Source organism: Arachis ipaensis, chromosome B9 (genome assembly GCF_059453495.1).
Source record: "Arachis ipaensis isolate K30076 ecotype BB chromosome B9, ASM5945349v1, whole genome shotgun sequence".
In the NCBI taxonomy this organism is placed as follows: Eukaryota; Viridiplantae; Streptophyta; class Magnoliopsida; order Fabales; family Fabaceae; genus Arachis; species Arachis ipaensis.
In genome coordinates, this window is record NC_142444.1 from 6,409,179 (window position 1) to 6,429,009 (window position 19,831).

General features: G+C 33.8%; 2 protein-coding genes across 5 annotated transcripts; both read left to right on the forward strand.

Moving 5' to 3' along the window:
• Positions 1 to 1,444: 1,444 nt before the first annotated feature.
• LOC107614744 (uncharacterized) lies at positions 1,445 to 3,336 on the forward strand. The gene is made up of 3 exons (XM_088499654.1): positions 1,445 to 2,200; positions 2,300 to 2,485; positions 3,054 to 3,336. The coding sequence occupies exons 1-3, from the start codon at positions 1,514 to 1,516 to the stop codon at positions 3,321 to 3,323; spliced, it is 1,143 nt and encodes a 380-aa protein (XP_088355780.1). The 5' UTR covers positions 1,445 to 1,513; the 3' UTR covers positions 3,324 to 3,336.
• A 9,653-nt stretch (positions 3,337 to 12,989) lies between these two features.
• Positions 12,990 to 19,672, forward strand: LOC107619586 (F-box/LRR-repeat protein At3g58900). 4 transcript variants are annotated; one of them, XM_016321882.3, is made up of 5 exons: positions 12,990 to 13,226; positions 13,345 to 14,621; positions 14,722 to 14,907; positions 15,453 to 15,673; positions 19,407 to 19,672. In XM_016321882.3, the coding sequence occupies exons 2-5, from the start codon at positions 13,371 to 13,373 to the stop codon at positions 19,453 to 19,455; spliced, it is 1,707 nt and encodes a 568-aa protein (XP_016177368.1). In that variant the 5' UTR covers positions 12,990 to 13,226; positions 13,345 to 13,370; the 3' UTR covers positions 19,456 to 19,672. The 4 variants fall into 4 exon arrangements, with proteins under 4 accessions (XP_016177368.1, XP_088355723.1, XP_016177369.1 ...); XM_016321883.3 differs by having other exon boundaries at positions 13,029 to 13,226; positions 13,355 to 14,621; XM_088499597.1 differs by lacking the exon at positions 19,407 to 19,672 and having other exon boundaries at positions 13,000 to 13,226; positions 15,453 to 15,772.
• Positions 19,673 to 19,831: the final 159 nt, after the last annotated feature.

Here is a 19,831-nt window from a genome sequence, read left to right on the forward strand (position 1 = left end):
AATTTAATTACTATATTAAATTAGGAGAAAATTTAGGAGGTCAGCAGATTTTGTGGTTTTTAGCTATCAATTAGCCATCAATGATATTTTTAATGGTGTGTGATTGCATCTAATGGTGTAGAAGCATTCAATTTTCTTTTGATGATTAAGTGCTGGTCAGAATTTAACAAAAGTGCTGATTCCCTAACACTCTAATAAGACGAGAGACTTACTAAGTTGATGCCTTCAAATTAAATTAGATTATATATCTTCTCATTTTATATTTTTTTTTTACTTGGTGAATTACTCTTAACAATAGAACCGCCAATAGGAACACATGTACGTGTTCAAATGTAAAATATCTAGGCTTTCAATATCCAAACAATTTGATTCTCACAAGCATGTGGTTTCTTGAACTTTTCCATACATTTTATGGCCTTGAGAAACTGAAATTAACGAAATTGCGTTATATCTAGAGAAATGCATCTTTTCAGTGGTGCAGCTTAAAGTTTTAAAGGTTGCTTGGTGTTCTAATTTGGAGAATACGTAGATTAATGCTCCGAGTTTGATTACTTTTACTTATCAAGAATCTAAATCTTCTGTGGCATTGGCAAATATGTCTTTCGCTAGTATTAATCTTACTTGTTTCGAATTTAATGTTGTGGTTGGCAATTCAAAAATAATACCCTATTTTATAATTAGCTTTTAGAGAAATATTAGGGGAGTAATCATTTATTAATATAAACTAATATTTTATTTTTTTTGTTATTAGTATTTAGGATTTAAGATTTAGAATTTAGAATTTAGAATTAGTCAAATATTAATAAAAAATAATAAATTTTATTGGTAATATAACTTAATCTATTTTTTATTGTTAAATATAAAAATACTATTTTAAGTTGTGATTAATTCTACTGGGATGAACATGGGTCGAGTGAAACCGGATTTACCTTGACCCGAATCCGACCTTAAATAATGATTGAGTCTATTTTTAATATTCTTAACCGATCCTAGTCCCAGTAAAATCACATTATTTTCGGGCCACACTAAAATCAGGTTTCTACTGGGTGAAGGCTAGGTTTGGTAAAGCTTTTTCAGGAGGTGCACAAGCACGTCATTTTGCGTTTGGTAAATTAAAAAAGCTCAAGTGCTTGTGCGGCTTTTAAAAGTTAGGGGTGCTTTTGAAAGCACCTAGGAGGGAGCTTTTCAAAGATGGCTTATGCTTACAAAATTTTTTTCATTTTCTCGCACATATTTCCCGCTATTATATTGCCATTGAAATCCTCATATATTTCTAACTTCTCATCCTAACCTTCACAAATTCTAACACAATCTTCATATATTTTTTATTTTTGAACCTAATCTTCACAAATTTCAATACAAATACATCTCTATCACATATTAGATATGAACTTCTATCAATTATTACTACTTGCCACCAGATGTACTGAAAGCCAAGTCATTAACTGAATTAGTGTTGTTAGGGAAGATTAGAGCAGACAAATTGATTGTAAATCACAGAATTAGGTTCCCTATGTTGCGGATATTGTCCTTAGTTTATGTTTATTTGGGACATGAACAAGCGCTTGAAGATATCATTTCTGGTTGTCCTATGATTGAGGAATTAATATTGGAGAATTGTGTTGGGTTGGAAAATGTAAAAGTACATGATTTGCCTAAGCTAAAGTCTGCTAAGTTTTCTGGATTTCGTGAAATTCATGTTGATGTGCCGAGTCTAGAGTATCTTCATCTTGGTAATGACGAATTTGAGTTCCCTTGTGATATCAGTATAGACAAGTGCAGAAATTTGAAGGTGTTTCTTTTAGGGGTTGTGAGTTCTGTTTTTGTCTCTAACCAATGGTTGCGTGAACTTTTTGACAAGTTTCCTTTCCTTGAGAGGTTGGAATTAAGTGGTTGTGTTACATCTGAGAGCCTAATGATCTCCAGTTCTCGCCTCAAGGTTTTGTCCTTCAAGGCTTGCGTTGAGTTGAAGGAAGCTAAGATCGATGCGCCGAATTTAGAGTCATGTAGATATTCTGGACAATCCAGCCACATGCCAGCAGCTATATCTTTTGTGAATTGTTCAAATCAGGTGGATTTTGATTTTGTCTTCCCAATAGAATCTCGTATGGATTTGAAAAGGCTTAGGGCATTTTTCCAGAACATAGCACCAAGAAATGTTATGGTATCCTTGTATCTTGGAATCCTGAATGGTTCATCTGTAAGTGTACATTACCAAATTATGTTTTAGTTGCTAAAATAAAACTTTACATGGGAACTTTGATGTCATTTGTGTTGGAATTGTATTTTGGATGAGCAGATGGTGTTCAATGAAGATGTACTACAAAATGTTCAAGTCCCTCTGCCAAGGATCAAAGAATTGAGGTTATCGGTAGCTGAAGAAACTGAAGAGTTGTGTGTGCTTCTTATCAATGATTTGTTTTGGAGCTTCCGTCCTGCTATTATTTCTTTGAACGTGAAAGTCTGCAGCAGAATATTCCTTAAGGTTTGTCATTGATTCATTACCCCTTAACTCCTGATTTGATTGTCCAATGCATGATCAATTTTTTCAGTGGTTTGATTCGTGAAAAAACAAAAATCATTTGAAAGATAATAAAAAGGTTAAAGTAGCCTTCTAAAGATTTACTATGTTGACAAAATTGATAAATTGTTAAATAGTTTTATTTTTGTTACATATAAAACACTGACATGATACTATGTAAGATTATCGTCAATTGTATTTTTTTTTAAATCTAAAGGATTTTTTTGTGAATTTTAGTTGTTAGTTCTGAATCTTTTAGTTTCGGTCGTTTCGAAATGTTTGATAACTATTTTCTGAGTGCTATTGTGTTAATTTATTATATATCAATATATATTAAAAAAAATGAGAAAGTTTATGAACCAAGTCTATATGCAGTAAAGTAAGTGGCCAACTTTTTAAAAAAGGAGGAGTGTTTGGGGCGGCAATTCTGATTTTTAAATTTTAAAAACTAATTTTACGCTTAAAAATTACGTATTCTCCCACCTCCTTCACATCTTTAATTCTAGTTGTTAATTGGCCAAATCAACAACAGTTATTATTGGAGAAGCTAAGGAGCAACAACGAGAAAGAGAGATGCTGCAGTTCAAATCAAATGAAATGTTGGTGGCATGATTTGAAAGATGTCAAAGTCAGAAGCTCTCCTGAGAAATATAAGAACCTCAGTGATTGTGAAGAACTCTTGGATTCATTGCCAATGAATTTTTCTTCTCCGGATTGTGAAGAACTCTTGGATTCATTGCCAATGAAGTTTTCTTCTCCGGCTCTGCAGCTTAACTTTCAGTTAGAGTGGAACTCATTATAGTAAGACAACTTAAAATACAAAATTACAACTGCAATTTGTTATGTCGTTTTTGTTTTCTTGCCTTCTTTGTGTTTAACTGTTGATGAACCAGTTGAAAGTAATTGATATGTTCTGCTTTAACATTCACATCTAAATTTCATAATGCATGATGTTTTAACATTTTATATCAGAATAAGCAAGCTTGCTTGTCAAAGATTTTTCATCAAAATAATTAAACTTATAAAAGATTTTATATTGAAATAATCAAATATTTACAGAATAATCAAATACTTTTTACAGCAGTACATCCAAACTATTTTTTGTAAATAACAAATAAATATTCTTATTTGTTAACTAATTAATAACTGATTTCTGATTTCTAATATCTATGTAGTATTTTGTAACAATCATTTTACGGATATATAAAAAATTAGTCACTAATTAACTATTAGATATAGAAATATATATTTAACAACTCAATTTTTTTTTATGATACACCTATAAACAAATTTTATTATTTATTTATTGCATATTTGCTTACTCTGTTATGAGTTTATGACATTTGATTATTTTAGTAGTTAATTATTTAATTTTATATATATATTTGATGGTTATTTTTAATATATGTAGAATATTTTTATTTTTAATTTATTTCATAAGGAAAGTAACACACTCTATAGATAATAATTTGAAGTGAATAAATTCTAATCTGGATTTACTTTGATAAAATATAGAATTAATTTACATATTTTATAGTTATAATTGTTCATAGTTATATAACATAAATTAATTTTTTCTCACTGTAGGTTCAAAAGTTGATGTATAACAATTAAATAAAATTATTGATAACAAAGAAAAATTTTATACCATTTAATGTATATAGAATTAGACAATCACAAAAGGGATTTCCCCTCCCTTCTATTGAATTCAATGGAACAACTTGCCTTGAATATAAAGAATTAAAGATCTCCAAGGTAAATTGGTATTATGTGCTTTTTTTTTGGATTTTTTTCTTTAAAAAAAGGTACTTTTTAGAAAAGGTGAACAATCAGTACTTTTTAAAAAATAAATACAAAACTTATAAGGACAAACACAAGTATAATATTTTTTAAAAGTATTCTTAACTTTTAAATTTTGTAAGTATAAATATATATTTTTTAATTATGTTATATGTACATTAAAATTAGCTATTAGTATAAAATATATATTAAAATATAAAACACATATTAAAAATTAGTTAAATAATACATATATTTATACATAAATACATAGTGGCTAATTTTAGTGACTAATTTTTGTGTATAAATAATATTTTTGTATTTTTTTATTTACTAAATATAAAAGAAGGTATTTATATTAAAAAAAAATCGCTTACTAATAAACTGATCTTAAAAATTTTTTAATAAATACAAATAACAATAATTATACTTAATAAAATACTTTTTAAAATATAATGACCATAATAATAATAAAATGAGAGAAAATTTTGATTTTGAATGGAACTTTACATTTGAATATTTATTATATATTTTAGACTTTTTAATATTTTGAATAAGTATAAACTAATTTTCACAAAATATTCTTACGTGATTTCAAAAACTTTTAACGTTTTTTTTTGTGACCGAAATAAACTAAACAAAGAAAAATAAAACAAACAAAACAAGGAACTGCTTAAATAAAGGGACAGTCCCGTTTAAGACTACTCTTAAACTCCTTCTAAGGTGAAAGAAGCTCCACATGTGAAAGTTGTAACTTCATCGCCATCTTTGTCATAGTATCTGCCACCGTATTTGCATCTCTCATAATCAAACGAAAGTCAACACGCCAATTCCAATGCATGATATCTCTTATTTTGAGCACCAATGGATCAATAAACCCAAAACCATCTTGAGTAACAAGATTAAATGCTTCCACACAATCCGTCTCATAAATAACATCTTGTTGACCCACATCCCAAGCTAAGAGATATCCTCTCCAAATAGCAAACAATTCCCCTTGAAGAATACTATTACTCTTAATCATTCCCAAACACCCCCTTTGTCAACTCCCATTACAATCTCTAATAACTCAAGCAAAACCAACACTATCACCCGAACCAAGATAACTAGCATCATAATTAATCTTGAAAGTACCAATGGATGGGGGATTCCAAAAACTATTTAGAGTAGAGGGAAGGGACATACATTGTAATTCAAAAATATTTCTAAACTCCTTTTCTGAAGTTAATGCCAGACAAATCACTTTTTCCGAAGGCCAAGTTTCATGAGGATTAAAGATGTCATTATTCCTTACTCGCCATATCCACCAAACTCCTGAAAAGAACTTGAACGGATGCTCTTTGCTATGATACAATATCCGGTTCTTCAAATCCAAAGGATGACAAGAAATATCCAACATATGCCATACAAGCTGAGCTTCTGGGTAATCCCGAATACAATGTAAAACTGATTCCTGGTAAGAAAGACATCTTGGGCACCTATCCGATGACGACATCCCTTTTTTAAAGCGAAAACTTGCAGTAGGAAGAGTCTCCTTAAGACACAACCAAGTCAAAAACTTGTGCTTTTCCGGAACAAGCTGACGCCAAAGCCAAAGCCAATTCTCTCGCTCCTCCCAACCAAAAAGCTTCTTACACAATCACAAGTAACCATTGCGTGAGTCATAGACTTTGGCAGCAGACCCAAACTAATACCAACCCACTTCCGGACCTTCTTGCACATCTGGATTGTAAGAGAGAATATTACCTTTCAGATTTTGAGATAAAGGAGAATAAAGAGTATCCAAATGCCACCTACCAACCGACCAAATATCCTGTATCCGGAGATTCGAATCAGAAATGTGAACATAATCCATCTCGTTAGATAACTGTCCTTCTCTCCTCCAGCTAGAAAACCAAAAATTCTGGTTCAAATCTCCAATACACCAAGCAAACTCATCCTTCAACACTTCCCAAGCCTTGCAAAGACACCTCCAAATGGGAGAGTCCTTATTCTTAGGATAACTAAAACAGTCATATAGAGATGATCGGTATTTGGCATCCAACAATTGGACCCATAGCTTGTTTGGCTGCTGGAAAAAAAGTCCAAACTAGCTTCCCAAGAAGAGCAATATTTACACAATAAGGATCTCTAATCCCAAACCTCCATATTTTTTTGGAGTGACCAGTACCTTCCAACTAACAAGATTCAATCCTCTTCCATCAACTTGTCCTTTCCAAAGAAAATTCCTCATCATAGACTCCAATTTACTAATGATTCCTTTGGGAAAAATAGAGACCTGCATCTGGTACGTGGGAATAGCGGCTGCAACAGAATTAACCAAGCAGAGTCTACCATCCTGATTGAGTAAATTTTCTTTCCAGCTTGCTAGCCTACTTCGAATCTTATCCAAGACACCATTGAAAGCTGAACGAGTCACCCTCGAATGGCTAAGGGTAACTCCAAGATACCTGCCCAAGTCCTGGACAAATCTGATAGAGGATACCCTAGTGAAAACTTCTTTCCTTGTTGCAGAGACATTCTTGGAGCAAATTGCTTTAGACTTCTCCACATTAATCTTCATCCCAGATGCTTTGCAAAAAGTCTCTAAAACCAACATCACATTTTGCACTTGTCTCTTTGTAGCTTTACAGAATAGAAGCAAGTCATTCGCAAACATTAAGTGGGATATTCTTGGTCCCCCTTTAGAAATAGCAACCGGCTCCCACAAGCCCAAATCAACCTGATGACTAATAAAGCATGCCAATCGCTCCATACACAACACAAAAAGATAGGGTGACATAGGGTCTCCTTGTCTAAGACCTCGACTAGGAGTAAAGCTGTTCAGACGATTCCCATTCCAAAGAATAGATAAGGAAGAAGCAGTGACACAATTCATAATCAAATTAATCGTAGGAATAGGAAAACCAAAGCTCTTAAGGGTATGAGCTAAAAACCTCCAGTCAACTCTGTCATAAGCTTTCTCCAGATTAATCTTAAAGGCCAGTGTGTCTTTCTTTGATTTAGTCTTCTTCATAAAGTGGAGAACTTCTTGAGCAATAATGATGTTGTCAGGAGTTCCTCGTCCCGGAATAAATCCTCCTTGAAGCGGGCCAACAATCTCTACAAGATGAGGACGAAGCCTATTAACAAGGACCTTCGTGATGATCTTGTAAACTACATTGCAGAGACTAATCGGCTTGAAATCTTTCATAGATACCGGTGATTCAACCTTTGGAATAAGAACCAGTAAAGTCTCCAACATTCTCGGATCAAGAGTAACACCAGAGAATGCCTGCTTAACCATCTTCCAAACATCAAGACCAATGATCTCCCAATATTCTTTGAAGAAGAAAGCTTGAAACCCATCAGGACCCGGAGCTTTAAAAGATTTCATGTGAAAAACAGCTATTCTGACTTCCTCCATAGTAACTGGTGCCGTAAGATTATTGCAAGCTTCCTCATTCAGAGAAGGAAGAGGCACATCACCAAGGCAACCCAAATCAACATCATCCAAATGACAGAATAAGCTTTTATAGAAAGACTCTGCTTCTTGACTCAGAACCTCTGGATCAGTTTCCCACACTCCATCCTTGAGAAAAAGGCCATGAATCTTATTATGCTTCCTTCGCGCAAGAGTTTGAATATGAAAGAATCTTGTATTCCTATCCCCGAACCTTACCCACTACTCTCTGGACTTTTGGAACCATAGGAGCTCTTCTTGTACTAGAGTATTATTATAATCATCAAGTAACTGTTGTTCTTTCTGACGCAAATAAATACTATCCACCACTTCCAAACGCTTTTGTAAATAATTAATCTGCTGCTCTAATTCACATTTCTTAACAAAAATGTTACCAAATACCTTCGAGTTAAACTCTAGTGAATTCTTCTGTACTTCCGAAAGCTTGCCATGAATCCCTTTATTATCAGACCACCATGACTGATTCACAATATCCCTATACCCAGGATGAGTAGCCCAAGCATCAACAAATCGGAAAGGTCGATTCCCTTTAGGCTGAGGACGACTTTTACAACGCACCAGAATAGGGCAATGATCAGACTAAAGCCTATTTAAAACTTCTGCATAAGCCTCTGGAAAGATAGATAACCAACTACTATTTATACAGACTCGATCAAACTTTTTTGCCACGTCAACATAATTTTTCACCCTTCTGTACCAAGAAAACCGCCTCCCAATAGTTTTCAGATCAAACAAACCACTATCCCCTAATGAAGTAGCAAACATGTCTGCTCTTTGATGAGAAAATTGACAGCCCTTGGATTCATGAGAAAATTTGACTTCATTAAAATCACCAAGAACAATCCAAGGGCCTTGAAAAACCATGGATTGTGCAACAAGATAATCCCAAAGGAAAACCCTTTTATTAAATTGAGGACTGCCATAAATACCACTACACCTCCAAATTAAATTATCAAATTGAACCTCAACAGTAACACCCTGATCAAAAGCATCAATGAACTTACAACAAACACCCTTCATAGAGGATAGAAACCAAATACCTCCCTTATGCCCCCCTGCTTCTACTATACCAACAGAGTGATACCCCAACCTTTTCCAAAACAATTTTAAATGCTGAAAAGGGGAGTGAGTTTCAACCACAATAAAGAAAACAGGTCTAAATTTTCTAACAAGTTCCTTACAATGCACCCAGGCTAACTTATTAGAAGCACCCCTAATATTCCAAACAATCATATTTAAACTATCCATAAATAATTGGGACAGAATAAATAAGAACATAAACTCTAAACAGAATTACCAACCTCAATAGGTGGTTTGTCCTGCGGTACTGGCACACTCTGATCCTCAATAATTGCCACCTTCGGACCCCCTAACGCTGCACCTGCCATGCTTCCATCTACTAAGGTTTCCTCTGTTGTGCCACCATTTTTATCAACTGGCGAGTTCTGCAGGGAGGAAGGCCGATGACGCTTCCGTAAAGAAATTCCACGACGTGCAGGAGTTCTGCGCGATGGAGATGGCGCAATTTCATGTTTTTCTCGCTTCCCCATCCTAATGCCAATTGATTTGCCTCCATCACCATGCAAATTGGGCCTTGGAACCCTTCTCGAACCATATTTGTGCTGCTTTCCATCTTGGTCCTTCAAACCTGATGACTGGCCTATTGTGAATTTTTCCTTACGCAGCACTTGTTGCCAGCCCTCTCCATCATCCATGCATGCCTCATTAACATGACCATCAGGCACGTGAGGAGCCAATGATTCTGTAACCACATCCTTCCCTTTAACAACTCCTAATTTCTCACCCAAATTACGAGAATTCTCACCCAAATCACGAGCTTCTGATTCAGCCTCTTTATGAAGCTCATGATTGTTGTGTGGCACTGTCGGGGCTTCATTATTTTTTCCATCACCAAAGGAATTTCTGTTTCCTTCCAAGGACTCCTTCTCCATGCACAACGATTTATCATGCCCATACCTTGCACAAGTAGCACAAATCAACTGTAAACTCTCGTACTCCACTTCATGAGTCACACCCTCCACTATAATATGTTTGATTACAGGCAACCCAAGATTAATTTGAACACAAGCTCGAGCATATTTTCCTCTTTCTGCAAGCTTAGTGGCCAAATCTACTTTCACCAGAACCCCTATTGCAGAAGCAATTCGCAGCATTGCTTGTTCCTGGTAGCACCAAATTGGAAGTCTCGAGACTCGAATCCATACCAGCGTTGATCCAAAGAATTTTTCGTATGGCCTAAAATCCACATCCCATGGCTTTACTGCAACATAGTGACCGTCTATCAACCACGGGTCACCAAAAATGACTTTCTCACGATCAGCAGCAATATCAAATTTAACCAAAAAATACCCAAACCCCACATCCAACAAATCAAATCCTCCTTTGATGCGCCATACTATCCGAAGCTTATGCATGAGAGCCGTGTAGCCATAATGCTTATCCAGCACCTTGATCACAATGGCTTCCTTATAAGGTTCAGCTAGATAGCTCTTTGCCTCATTGGTAAAACTGACACTTGGTGGGCGAGAATCACCCTGCTTACCTGTCACCGTCGCGATACCATCCCTAGATAAAGACCCTACTAATGCAAAGGCCCTAGACTTTTCTGCACCAATGACTTTATCTCTAAAAGAGACCTTGGATGACTTTTCTAATCCCTCTCGAGAAGAACCCTCCTTAACACCAGAGACACACCCACTCACGCTCTCCCCCTTATCTGTTCCGATGGCATGGCCATCTTCCTCACCGTGTTTCTCCCTCAACCGCTTGCCTCGCTCTCTCCTTCTCTCATTCTCTTTGAGTACGGAGTACGTACTCTTTCTCTGCTAAGTTTTAATCACAGCTCCATAAATGCTTGCGCGTACTTAACTTGTCAATTATTTGTTTAAAACTTTTAACGTTTTAAAACTACAAACACATATACACAATCGTTTTTAATTTATCATGTAAAAAAATGATGTATTTACTAGTACAAATATCTTTTTAAAAATCTTTATCAAATCATGCTTTATTTTAATTTACCATATATTATAATTTTTAAAAAATTATATTTAAAAATTAACTTTAATAAACTAAAAATAAGAGTTTTACTGCACCTAACCACCAATCCTTACAATTAATATAATAAATAAGTAAATAAATATATTAATTAACTCGAATACTTGTCAACAGAAACTATAATAATCCTAATATATGTTAACAAAATCTAATAATATTTTCATCTATTTATATCAACCATACATTAGAAAATTATCGCATGGATAGTCAATCCGATCTCTCCTTGAGATTTGTTATTCCCTAAGACATGTTAAAGCAAGAAACGTATACTTAAACGTGATGATAGAATTAAAAGCTATATAATTGTAATTCATGCAATGCTACAACATTGCCTGGTGGTTATTTATTTGCTTGGCTTGGATTTATATTTTCACCTAAACTCAACTCTTTTGGCGGCAGTACTTCTCTGTCCGGCGGTGGCATCAACGCCGGTCCCAGCATCAACTAATGCATGCTGCATTGAGGATTCCTGATTTGCTTTCCCAACAATGCATTATGAAGATACCCAGGTCCAACTGCAATGGAAGACCTATTATGAATCATTGCCTGTGGTTGTTGCATCCCTAATGTTCTGTTCTACTACTATGACTAAAAGCAGAGAAATTAGCATAATAATTTTGCTGTTAGACTGAGATGGTGGCAAGTAGTGACAATTTTTACTACTATGATGGCGAGAATGTTTCAGCTCTTGAAAATCAAAACTATGTAGTGACAAATTGTGCTTATCTAGTATATGATATTGTTGCCTTTGTAGTTCTCCTTAATTTTAATTTGGATTATATATATACTTTCCAATTATAGTAGGGTTTTGATTTAATTAGCTAAGTTATCATGCTATTATATATTAAATTAATAAGACGAGAGACTTACTAAGTTGATGCCTTCAAGTTAAATTAGATTATATGTCTTATCATTTTATATTTTTTCACTTGGTGAATTACTCTTAACAATAAAACCGCTAATAGGAACACATGTACGTGTTCAAATGTAAAATATCTAGGCTTTCAATATCCAAATAATTTGATTCTCACAAGCATGTGGTTTCTTGAACTTTTCCATACATTTTATGGCCTTGAGAAAGTGAAATTAACGAAATTGCGTTCTATCTAGAGATATGCATCTTTCCGGTGGTGCAACTTAAAGCTTTAAAGGTTGCTTGGTGTTCTAATTTGGAGAATGCATGGATTAATGCTCCGAGTTTGATTACTTTTACTTATCAAGATTCTAAATCTTCCGTGACATTGGCAAATATGTCCTTCGTTAGTATTAATCTTACTTGTTTTGAATTTAATGTTGTGGCAGGCAATTCAAAAATAATGCCCTATTTTATAATTAGCTTTTAGAGAAATATTAGGGGAGTAATCTTTTATTAATATAAATTAATATTTTATTTTTTTTACTATTAGTATTTAGAATTTAAGATTTAGAATTTAAAATTAGTCAAATATTAATAAAAAAAAATACATTTTATTGGTAATATAACTTAGTTCATTTTTTATTGTTAAATATAAAAATATTATTTTAAATTTTGATTAATTTCATTAGGGTGTACATAGGTTGAGTGAAACTGGATTCACTTTGATCCAGACCCGACCCTAAATAATGATCGGATATATTTTTGAGACTTTTATCCAATGATACATCAAGTAAAATCACACTACTCTTGGGCCACACTAAAACCAGATCTCTACTAGATGAAGTCCGAATCTTGATAAATGTTATGTCAAAAAGTTATAATACACACATTTATAAAGAAGAAAAAATACTTGTTGTAGAGAAGTTGATAACCATGCTTGAACTTGAATTTGTTCATAAATTCTAATTTCATGCTTTTTTTATCTATTTTCTAATTCAATAAATGTGATTAAAAACAAAACAATAAGTTTATAATTAATATAACATAATATTAGGATTAAGTTAAAATATATATACTTTTTTAGTCCCCTATAGTGCACATGGGGTAGGTGAAATTGGGTTTGCCTTAATTCGAATCTATCTCTAAATAATGATCGAGTCTATTTTTAAAATTCTTACCGATTCTAAACTCAATAAAACCACACTAAATTAATTCCAAAATATTCGAGTCAGGCCGCATCTTCGAACCGGGCGGGTCATAGATACCCCTAAATTCCACTATCTCCTCGCACTCCTTCCTTTTACTGTTTTACATGCTACACAACTTTCAAAGGGGAGAAAGTTGATTAAACCTTAACCTGAAATATTTGATGAGTCATATTTGACATGACAAGGCACTGGCAGGGAAGAAAGAAAGATAGTTGCTTGAAAAATATATTCAATAATTCATAGCAGATGAAGATCTTGATGAGATAGGTTTTTCAGACTTTACCAAAATCTCTTCAGTCTCAGCAATTCTTCAACACACTGGTATGCATTTTACACTCAAACAACTTTTTCATACACTAGAGCTTTTCATTTCAATATATCAATGACTTTGAATGTAATTGAAGAACATTACTTAATCCTTAGTAATTGTTTCTGTTAGGGGAGCTCAGAGATTTTATTAAGGAAATGGACAAAATTTCTGATCTGCCAAAGATAATCCTGCATGACATTCTTTCAAGGTTGCCTTACGAAGATGCTGCAAGGACCAGTGTTTTGTCCAAGGCTTGGCATGAAACATGGTCCTCATTTCCCATCTTGGTCTTCGACGGCTCTCGATGCGTGCACTTGCACTGGAAGGATAGAAAAGATCCCCTGAAGATACAAGACAACAGGAGGAAAGCGAACAGCTTCCTCAAGTCTGTGGACAGGACACTTGTTAGGTTCCACCACCACGGCTTTGCCATCAAAGAATTTAACCTGAATATGATGTTCTTCCATCCTCGGTTCATGCCACATCTCGTCGACCGGTGGATGAAGATAGTAGGTGAAAGTAGCAGTATTCAGGTGCTAAAGCTTGAACTTGAACTTGCTGGCTGTTTCTTTGGATGTAAGTTTGACTCACACGCGGTTGATAATTATTACTCCTTGCCACCAGATGTACTGAAAGCCAAGTCATTAACTGAATTAGTGTTGTTAGGGAGGATTAGAGCAGACAAATTGATTGTAAATCACAGAATTAGGTTCCCTATGTTGCGGACATTGTCCTTAGTTAATGTTTATTTGGGACATGAACAAGCGCTTGAAGATCTCATTTCTGGTTGTCCTATGATTGAGGAATTAATATTGGAGCACTGTGTTGGATTGGAAATTGTAAAAGTACATGATTTGCCTAAGCTAAAGTCTGCTAAGTTTTCTGGATTTCGTGACATTCATGTTGATGTGCCGAGTCTAGAGTATCTTCATCTTGGTAATGACGAATTAGAGTTCCCTTGTGATATCAGTATAGACAAGTGCAGAAATTTGAAGGTGTTTCTTTTAGGGGCTGTGAGTTCTGTTTTTGTCTCTAACCAATGGTTGCTTGAACTTTTTGACAAGTTTCCTTTCCTTGAGAGGTTGGAATTAAGTGGTTGTATTACATCTGAGAGCCTAATGATCTCCAGTTCTCGCCTCAAGGTTTTGTCATTCGATGCTTGTGTAGAGTTGAAGGAAGCTAGGATCGATGCGCCGAATTTAGAGTCATGTAGATATTCTGGACAATCCAGCCACATGCCAGCAGCTATGTCTTTTGTGAACTGTTCAAATCAGGTGGATTTTGATGTTGTCTTCACAATAGAATTTCGTATTATGGATTTGAAAAGGCTTAGGGCATTTCTCCAGAACATAGCACCAAGAAATGTTATGGTATCCTTGGATCTTGGAATCATGAAAGGTTCATCTGTAAGTGTACATTACCAAATTCTGTTTTAGTTGCTAAAATAAAACTTTACATGGGAACTTTTGATGTCATTTGTGTTGGAATTGTATTTTTGATGAGCAGATTTTGTTCAATGAAGATGTACTACAAAATGTTGAAGTCCCTTTGCCAAGGATCAAACAATTGAGGTTATCGGTAACTGAAGAAACTGAAGAGTTGTGTGTGCTTCTTATCAATGATTTGTTTTGGAGCTTCCGTCCTGCTATTATTTCTTTGAACCTGAAAGTCTGCAGCAGAATATTCCTTAAGGTTTGTCATTGATTCATTACCCCTTAACTCCTGATTTGATTGTCCAATGCATGATCAATTTTTTCAGTGGTTTGATTCGTGAAAAAACAAAAATCATGTGAAAGATAATAAAAAGGTTAAAGTAGCCTTCTAAAGATTTACTATGTTGACAAAATTGATAAATTGTTAAATAGTTTCGTTTTTGTTACATATAAAAGACTGACATGATATTATGTAAGATTATCATCAATTATATTTGCCAATTTTTTAAATCTAAAGGATTTTTTTTGTGATTTAAGTTGTTAGTTCTGAATCTTTCAATTTCGATAGTTTGAAAATGTTTGATAACTCTATTTTCTAAGTGCTATTGTGTTAATATATTATATATCAATACATATTAAAAAAATGAAAAAGTTTATGAATCAATTCTATATGCAGTAAAGTAGCCAACTTTTTTAAAAATTCTGATTTTTAAATATTAAAAACTAGTTTTACGCTTAAAAAAACGTCCTCTCCCATCCCCTTCACCTCTAATTCTAATTATCAATTGGCCAAATCAACAACAGCTACTATTGGAGAAGTTAAGGTGCAACAACAAGGAAGAGAGATGCTGCAGTTCAAGTCAAATGAAATGTTGGTGGCATGATTTGAAAGATGTCAAAGTCAGCAGCTCTCCTAAGAAATATGAGAACCTCAGTGATTGTGAAGAACTCTTGGATTCATTGCCAATAAATTTGTCTTCCCCGAATCTGCATCTTAACTTTGAATTAGAGTGGGACTCATTACAGTAAGACAACTTAAAATATAAAATTATAACTGCAATTTGTTATGTCGTTTTTGTTTTCTTGCTTACTTTATGTTAAACTTTGGATGAATCAGTTGAAAGTAATTGATATGTTCTGCTTTAACATTCAGCATAAAAAATAAGTTATTTCACACAATTTTAACATTTTATATCCGAATAATCAAGCTTGCTTGTCAAAGATTTTTCATCAAAATAATTAAACTTATAAAAGATTTTATTTTAAAATAATCAAATATCTTGTTACAGAATGATCAAATACTTTTTACAGCAATACATCCAAACTATTTTTTGTAAATAACAAGTAAATACTTTTATTTGTTAACTAATTAATAACTGATTTCTGATTTCTAATGTCTATGTAGTATTTTTTAACAATCATTTTACGTATATATAAAAAATTAGTCACTAATTAACTATTAGATATAGAAATATATATTTAACAACTCAATTTTTTTTATGAAACAACTATAAACAAATTTTATTATTTATTTATTGCATATTTGCTTACTCTGTTATGAGTTTATGACATTTGATTATTTTGGTAGTTAATTATTTAATTGAATATATATATATATATATATGATGGTTATTTTTAATATATGTAGAATATTTTTATTTTTAATTTATTTCATAAGGAAAGTAACACACTCTATAGATAATAATTTGAAGTGAATAAATTCTAATCTGGATTTACTATGATAAAATATAGAATTAATTTACATATTTTATAGTTATAATTGTTCATAGTTATATAACATAGATTAATTTTTTCTCACTGTAGGTTCAAAAGTTGATGTATAACAATTAAATAAAATTATGGATAACAAAGAAAAATTTTATACCATTTAATGTATATAAAATTAGACAATCAGAAAAGGGATTTCCCCTCCCTTCTATTGAATTCAATGGAACAACCTGCCTTGAATATAAAGATCTCCAAGGTAAAGTGGTATTATGTGCTATTTTTTTTGGATTTTTTTTTTAAAAGAGCTACGTTTTAGAAAAGGTGAACAATCAGTACTGTTTAAAAAATAAATACAAAACTTATAAGGACAAACACAAGTATAATATTTTTTAAAAGTATTCTTAACTTTTAAATTTTGTAAGTATAAATATATATTTTTTAATTATGCTATATGTACACTAAATTAGCTATTAGTATAAAATATATATTGAAATACAAAACACATATTGAAAATTAGTTAAACAATACATATATTTATATATAAATACATAGTGACTAATTTTAGTGACTAATTTTTGTGTATAAATAATATTTTTGTATTTTTTTTTCATTTACTAAATATAAAAGAAGGTATTCATATTAAAAAAAATGCTTACTAATAAACTGATCTTAAAAATAGTTTTTTTAATAAGCACAAATAACAATAGTTAATTAGTTATACTTAATAAAATAATTTTTAAAATATAATGACCATAATAATCATAAAATAAGAGACAATTTGATTCTGAATGGAACTTTACATTTGAATATTTATTATATATTTTAGAGAGGTAACTACCAAATCGGTACTCGGAAAATTCTGGCGCTGACAAAATGGTACCTGACTTTTGTTATTGACAAAATAGTCCCTAAAAAATTTTAAAATTTGACAAGCGTGTCTCCGAGCTCGCCGGAACAAATTTCCGGCAAGCACAATGCTGACATGGCCACCGTATTTTGGTGACCTGGCAAGCCACCTCCCAAACCCTAATTCCTCCTTCCCCAACGCAGACTCCCTTTCCTCTTCCTCCCCATCGCAGCCCACCCCCTACCCAACGCAACCCCTCCCCCTCCCTCCCATCGCAACCCCCTTTTCTCTTCCTCCCCATCGCAGCCCCCTAACGCACACTCTCCCTTCCCTTTTCCCTTTCCTCTTCCTCCCCATTGCAGCCCATCCCCTACCCAACGCAACCCCCTCCCCCTCCCTCCCATCGCAACCCCCTTTTCTCTTCCTCCCCATCACAGCCCCCTAACGCACACTCTCCCTTTCCTTTTCCTCTCCATCGCAGCCCCCTTCCCTCTTCCTCTCATCGCAAATCATATAAAGACACATATAGAAAAAGAAGAAAAAAAATTCAGTTACAAACCCCCCAAATTTCTTTTCTTTTGATCATACATCCAGATTCACAATGACCAACACATTCACAATAACCGCAAAAAACAGCAGAGGAAGAGAAGGATATCAATTGCTATAATAAGCAAAACCAAGGAAATTACGAAGACAAAATTATAGATGAACATCAAAAGCGTGACCCAGAGGTAAGTGATGAATAAAACGCTTGAAGACTTTGGAGATTGCGAAGACGGTGGAGAAAAAGGAGACATCTTTGTTGGTGTAGAGGGAAGCGACGGTGAAGACGACAGCGGTGATGGAGAGGAGAGAGAAGGCGAAGAGGAAGAGAAGGTAGCAGAACTGGATTGTGAGGAGAAGAGTCCATTCATGGTTAGCCTGGAAAGAGTCCTGATAAGGGTTCTGAAACTGAGTGAGAAATGGGTGTGTGAAGAGTGAGTGTGCGAGGATTGCGAATCAGAGAGAAAAAATTAGGGTTAGGGTTATGAGGTAGAACGTCTTGCAGCTCCTCTAGTGCTAGATCCATTATTCCTTCTTCTTCTTTTTCTTCTTCTTCTTCTCAAATTCTCGTTTTGGTTTGTGAATGCTGTAAAGGGATGTGATTTTGAGGTATCAGATTTTTGTTCTTCTTCATTGCAGAAATGAGATGAGATGAGATGATATGAGAGGGAGGGAGAAGGAAGAGGGTTGCGATGGGGAGGAAGAGAAAAGGGGGTTGCGATGGGAGGGAGGGGGAGGGGGTTGCGTTGGGTAGGGGGTGGGCTGCGATGGGGAGGAAGAGGAAAGGGAGTCTGCGTTGGGGAAGGAGGAATTAGGGTTTGGGAGGTGGCTTGCCAGGTCACCAAAATACGGTGGCCATGTCAGCATTGTGCTTGCCGGAAATTTGTTCCGGCGAGCTCGGGGACACGCTTGTCAAATTTTAAAATCTTTTAGGGACTATTTTGTCAATAACAAAAGTCAGGTACCATTTTGTCAGCGCCAGAATCTTTCGGGTACCGATTTGGTAGTTACCTCATATTTTTTTTCACAAAATATTCTTAGGTGCTTTTAAAAACTTTTAACCTTTTAAAACTACAAACACATATACACAATCGTTTTTAATTTATCATGTATAAAAATGATGTATATATTTACAAGTACAAATATCTTCTAAAAATTTTTTATCAAATCATGCCTTATTTTAATTTACCATATGTTATAATTTTTAAAAAATTATATTTAAAAATTAATTTTAATAAACTAAAAGTAAGAGTTTTACTGCACCTAACCACCAATTCTTACAATTAATATAATAAACAAGTAAATAAATATATTAATTAACTCAAATACTTTTCAACAGAAAGTAAAAAACTATAATAATCCTAGTATATATATTAATAAAATCTAATAATATTTTCATCTATTTATATCAACCATACATTAGAAAATTACCACATGGATAGTCAATTCGATCTCTCCTTGAGGTTTGTTATTCCCTAGACCTGTTAAAGCTAGAAACGTATACTTTAAACTTAAACGTGATGATAGAACTATAAGCTATATAATTGTAACTCATGCAATGCTACAACATTACCTGGTAGTTATTTATTTGCTTGGCTTGGATTTATATTTTCACCTAAACTCAACTCTTTTGGCGGCAGTACTTCTCTGTCCAGCGGCGGCATCAACGCGGGTCCCTGCGTCAACTAATTCATGCTGCATTAAGGATTCATGATTTGGTTTCCCAACAATACATTATGAAGATACCTAGGTCCAACTGCAATCGAACACCTATTATGAATCATTGCTTGTTGTTGTTGCATTCCTAATGTTCTACTACTATGACTAAAAGCAGAAAAATTAGCATAATAATTTTGCATAGACTGAGATGGTGGCTACTAGTATTATCTGATGATGGCACCATGTTTCAAGGGACCCGATTCCATACTCCTCTATAGTTTGGAATTTTGAAATTTCTTTATATTATTAATACTATAATAAACGTTAATGCAATATTTGAGAAAATATTTCCTTAACAGTTTTTAATGTACATTGATAAGATCGTTAAGAAATTAATATATTTTTT

Coding starts and splice junctions, on each gene's coding strand:
- LOC107614744 (XM_088499654.1), top strand. CDS start 1,514: ATGTTGCGGATATTGTCCTTAGTTTATGTTTATTTGGGACATGAACAA. Junction 2,201..2,299: donor GAATCCTGAATGGTTCATCT/GTAAGTGTACAT, acceptor TTGGATGAGCAG/ATGGTGTTCAATGAAGATGT. Junction 2,486..3,053: donor GCAGCAGAATATTCCTTAAG/GTTTGTCATTGA, acceptor AATCAACAACAG/TTATTATTGGAGAAGCTAAG.
- LOC107619586 (XM_016321882.3), top strand. CDS start 13,371: ATGGACAAAATTTCTGATCTGCCAAAGATAATCCTGCATGACATTCTT. Junction 14,622..14,721: donor GAATCATGAAAGGTTCATCT/GTAAGTGTACAT, acceptor TTTGATGAGCAG/ATTTTGTTCAATGAAGATGT. Junction 14,908..15,452: donor GCAGCAGAATATTCCTTAAG/GTTTGTCATTGA, acceptor AATCAACAACAG/CTACTATTGGAGAAGTTAAG.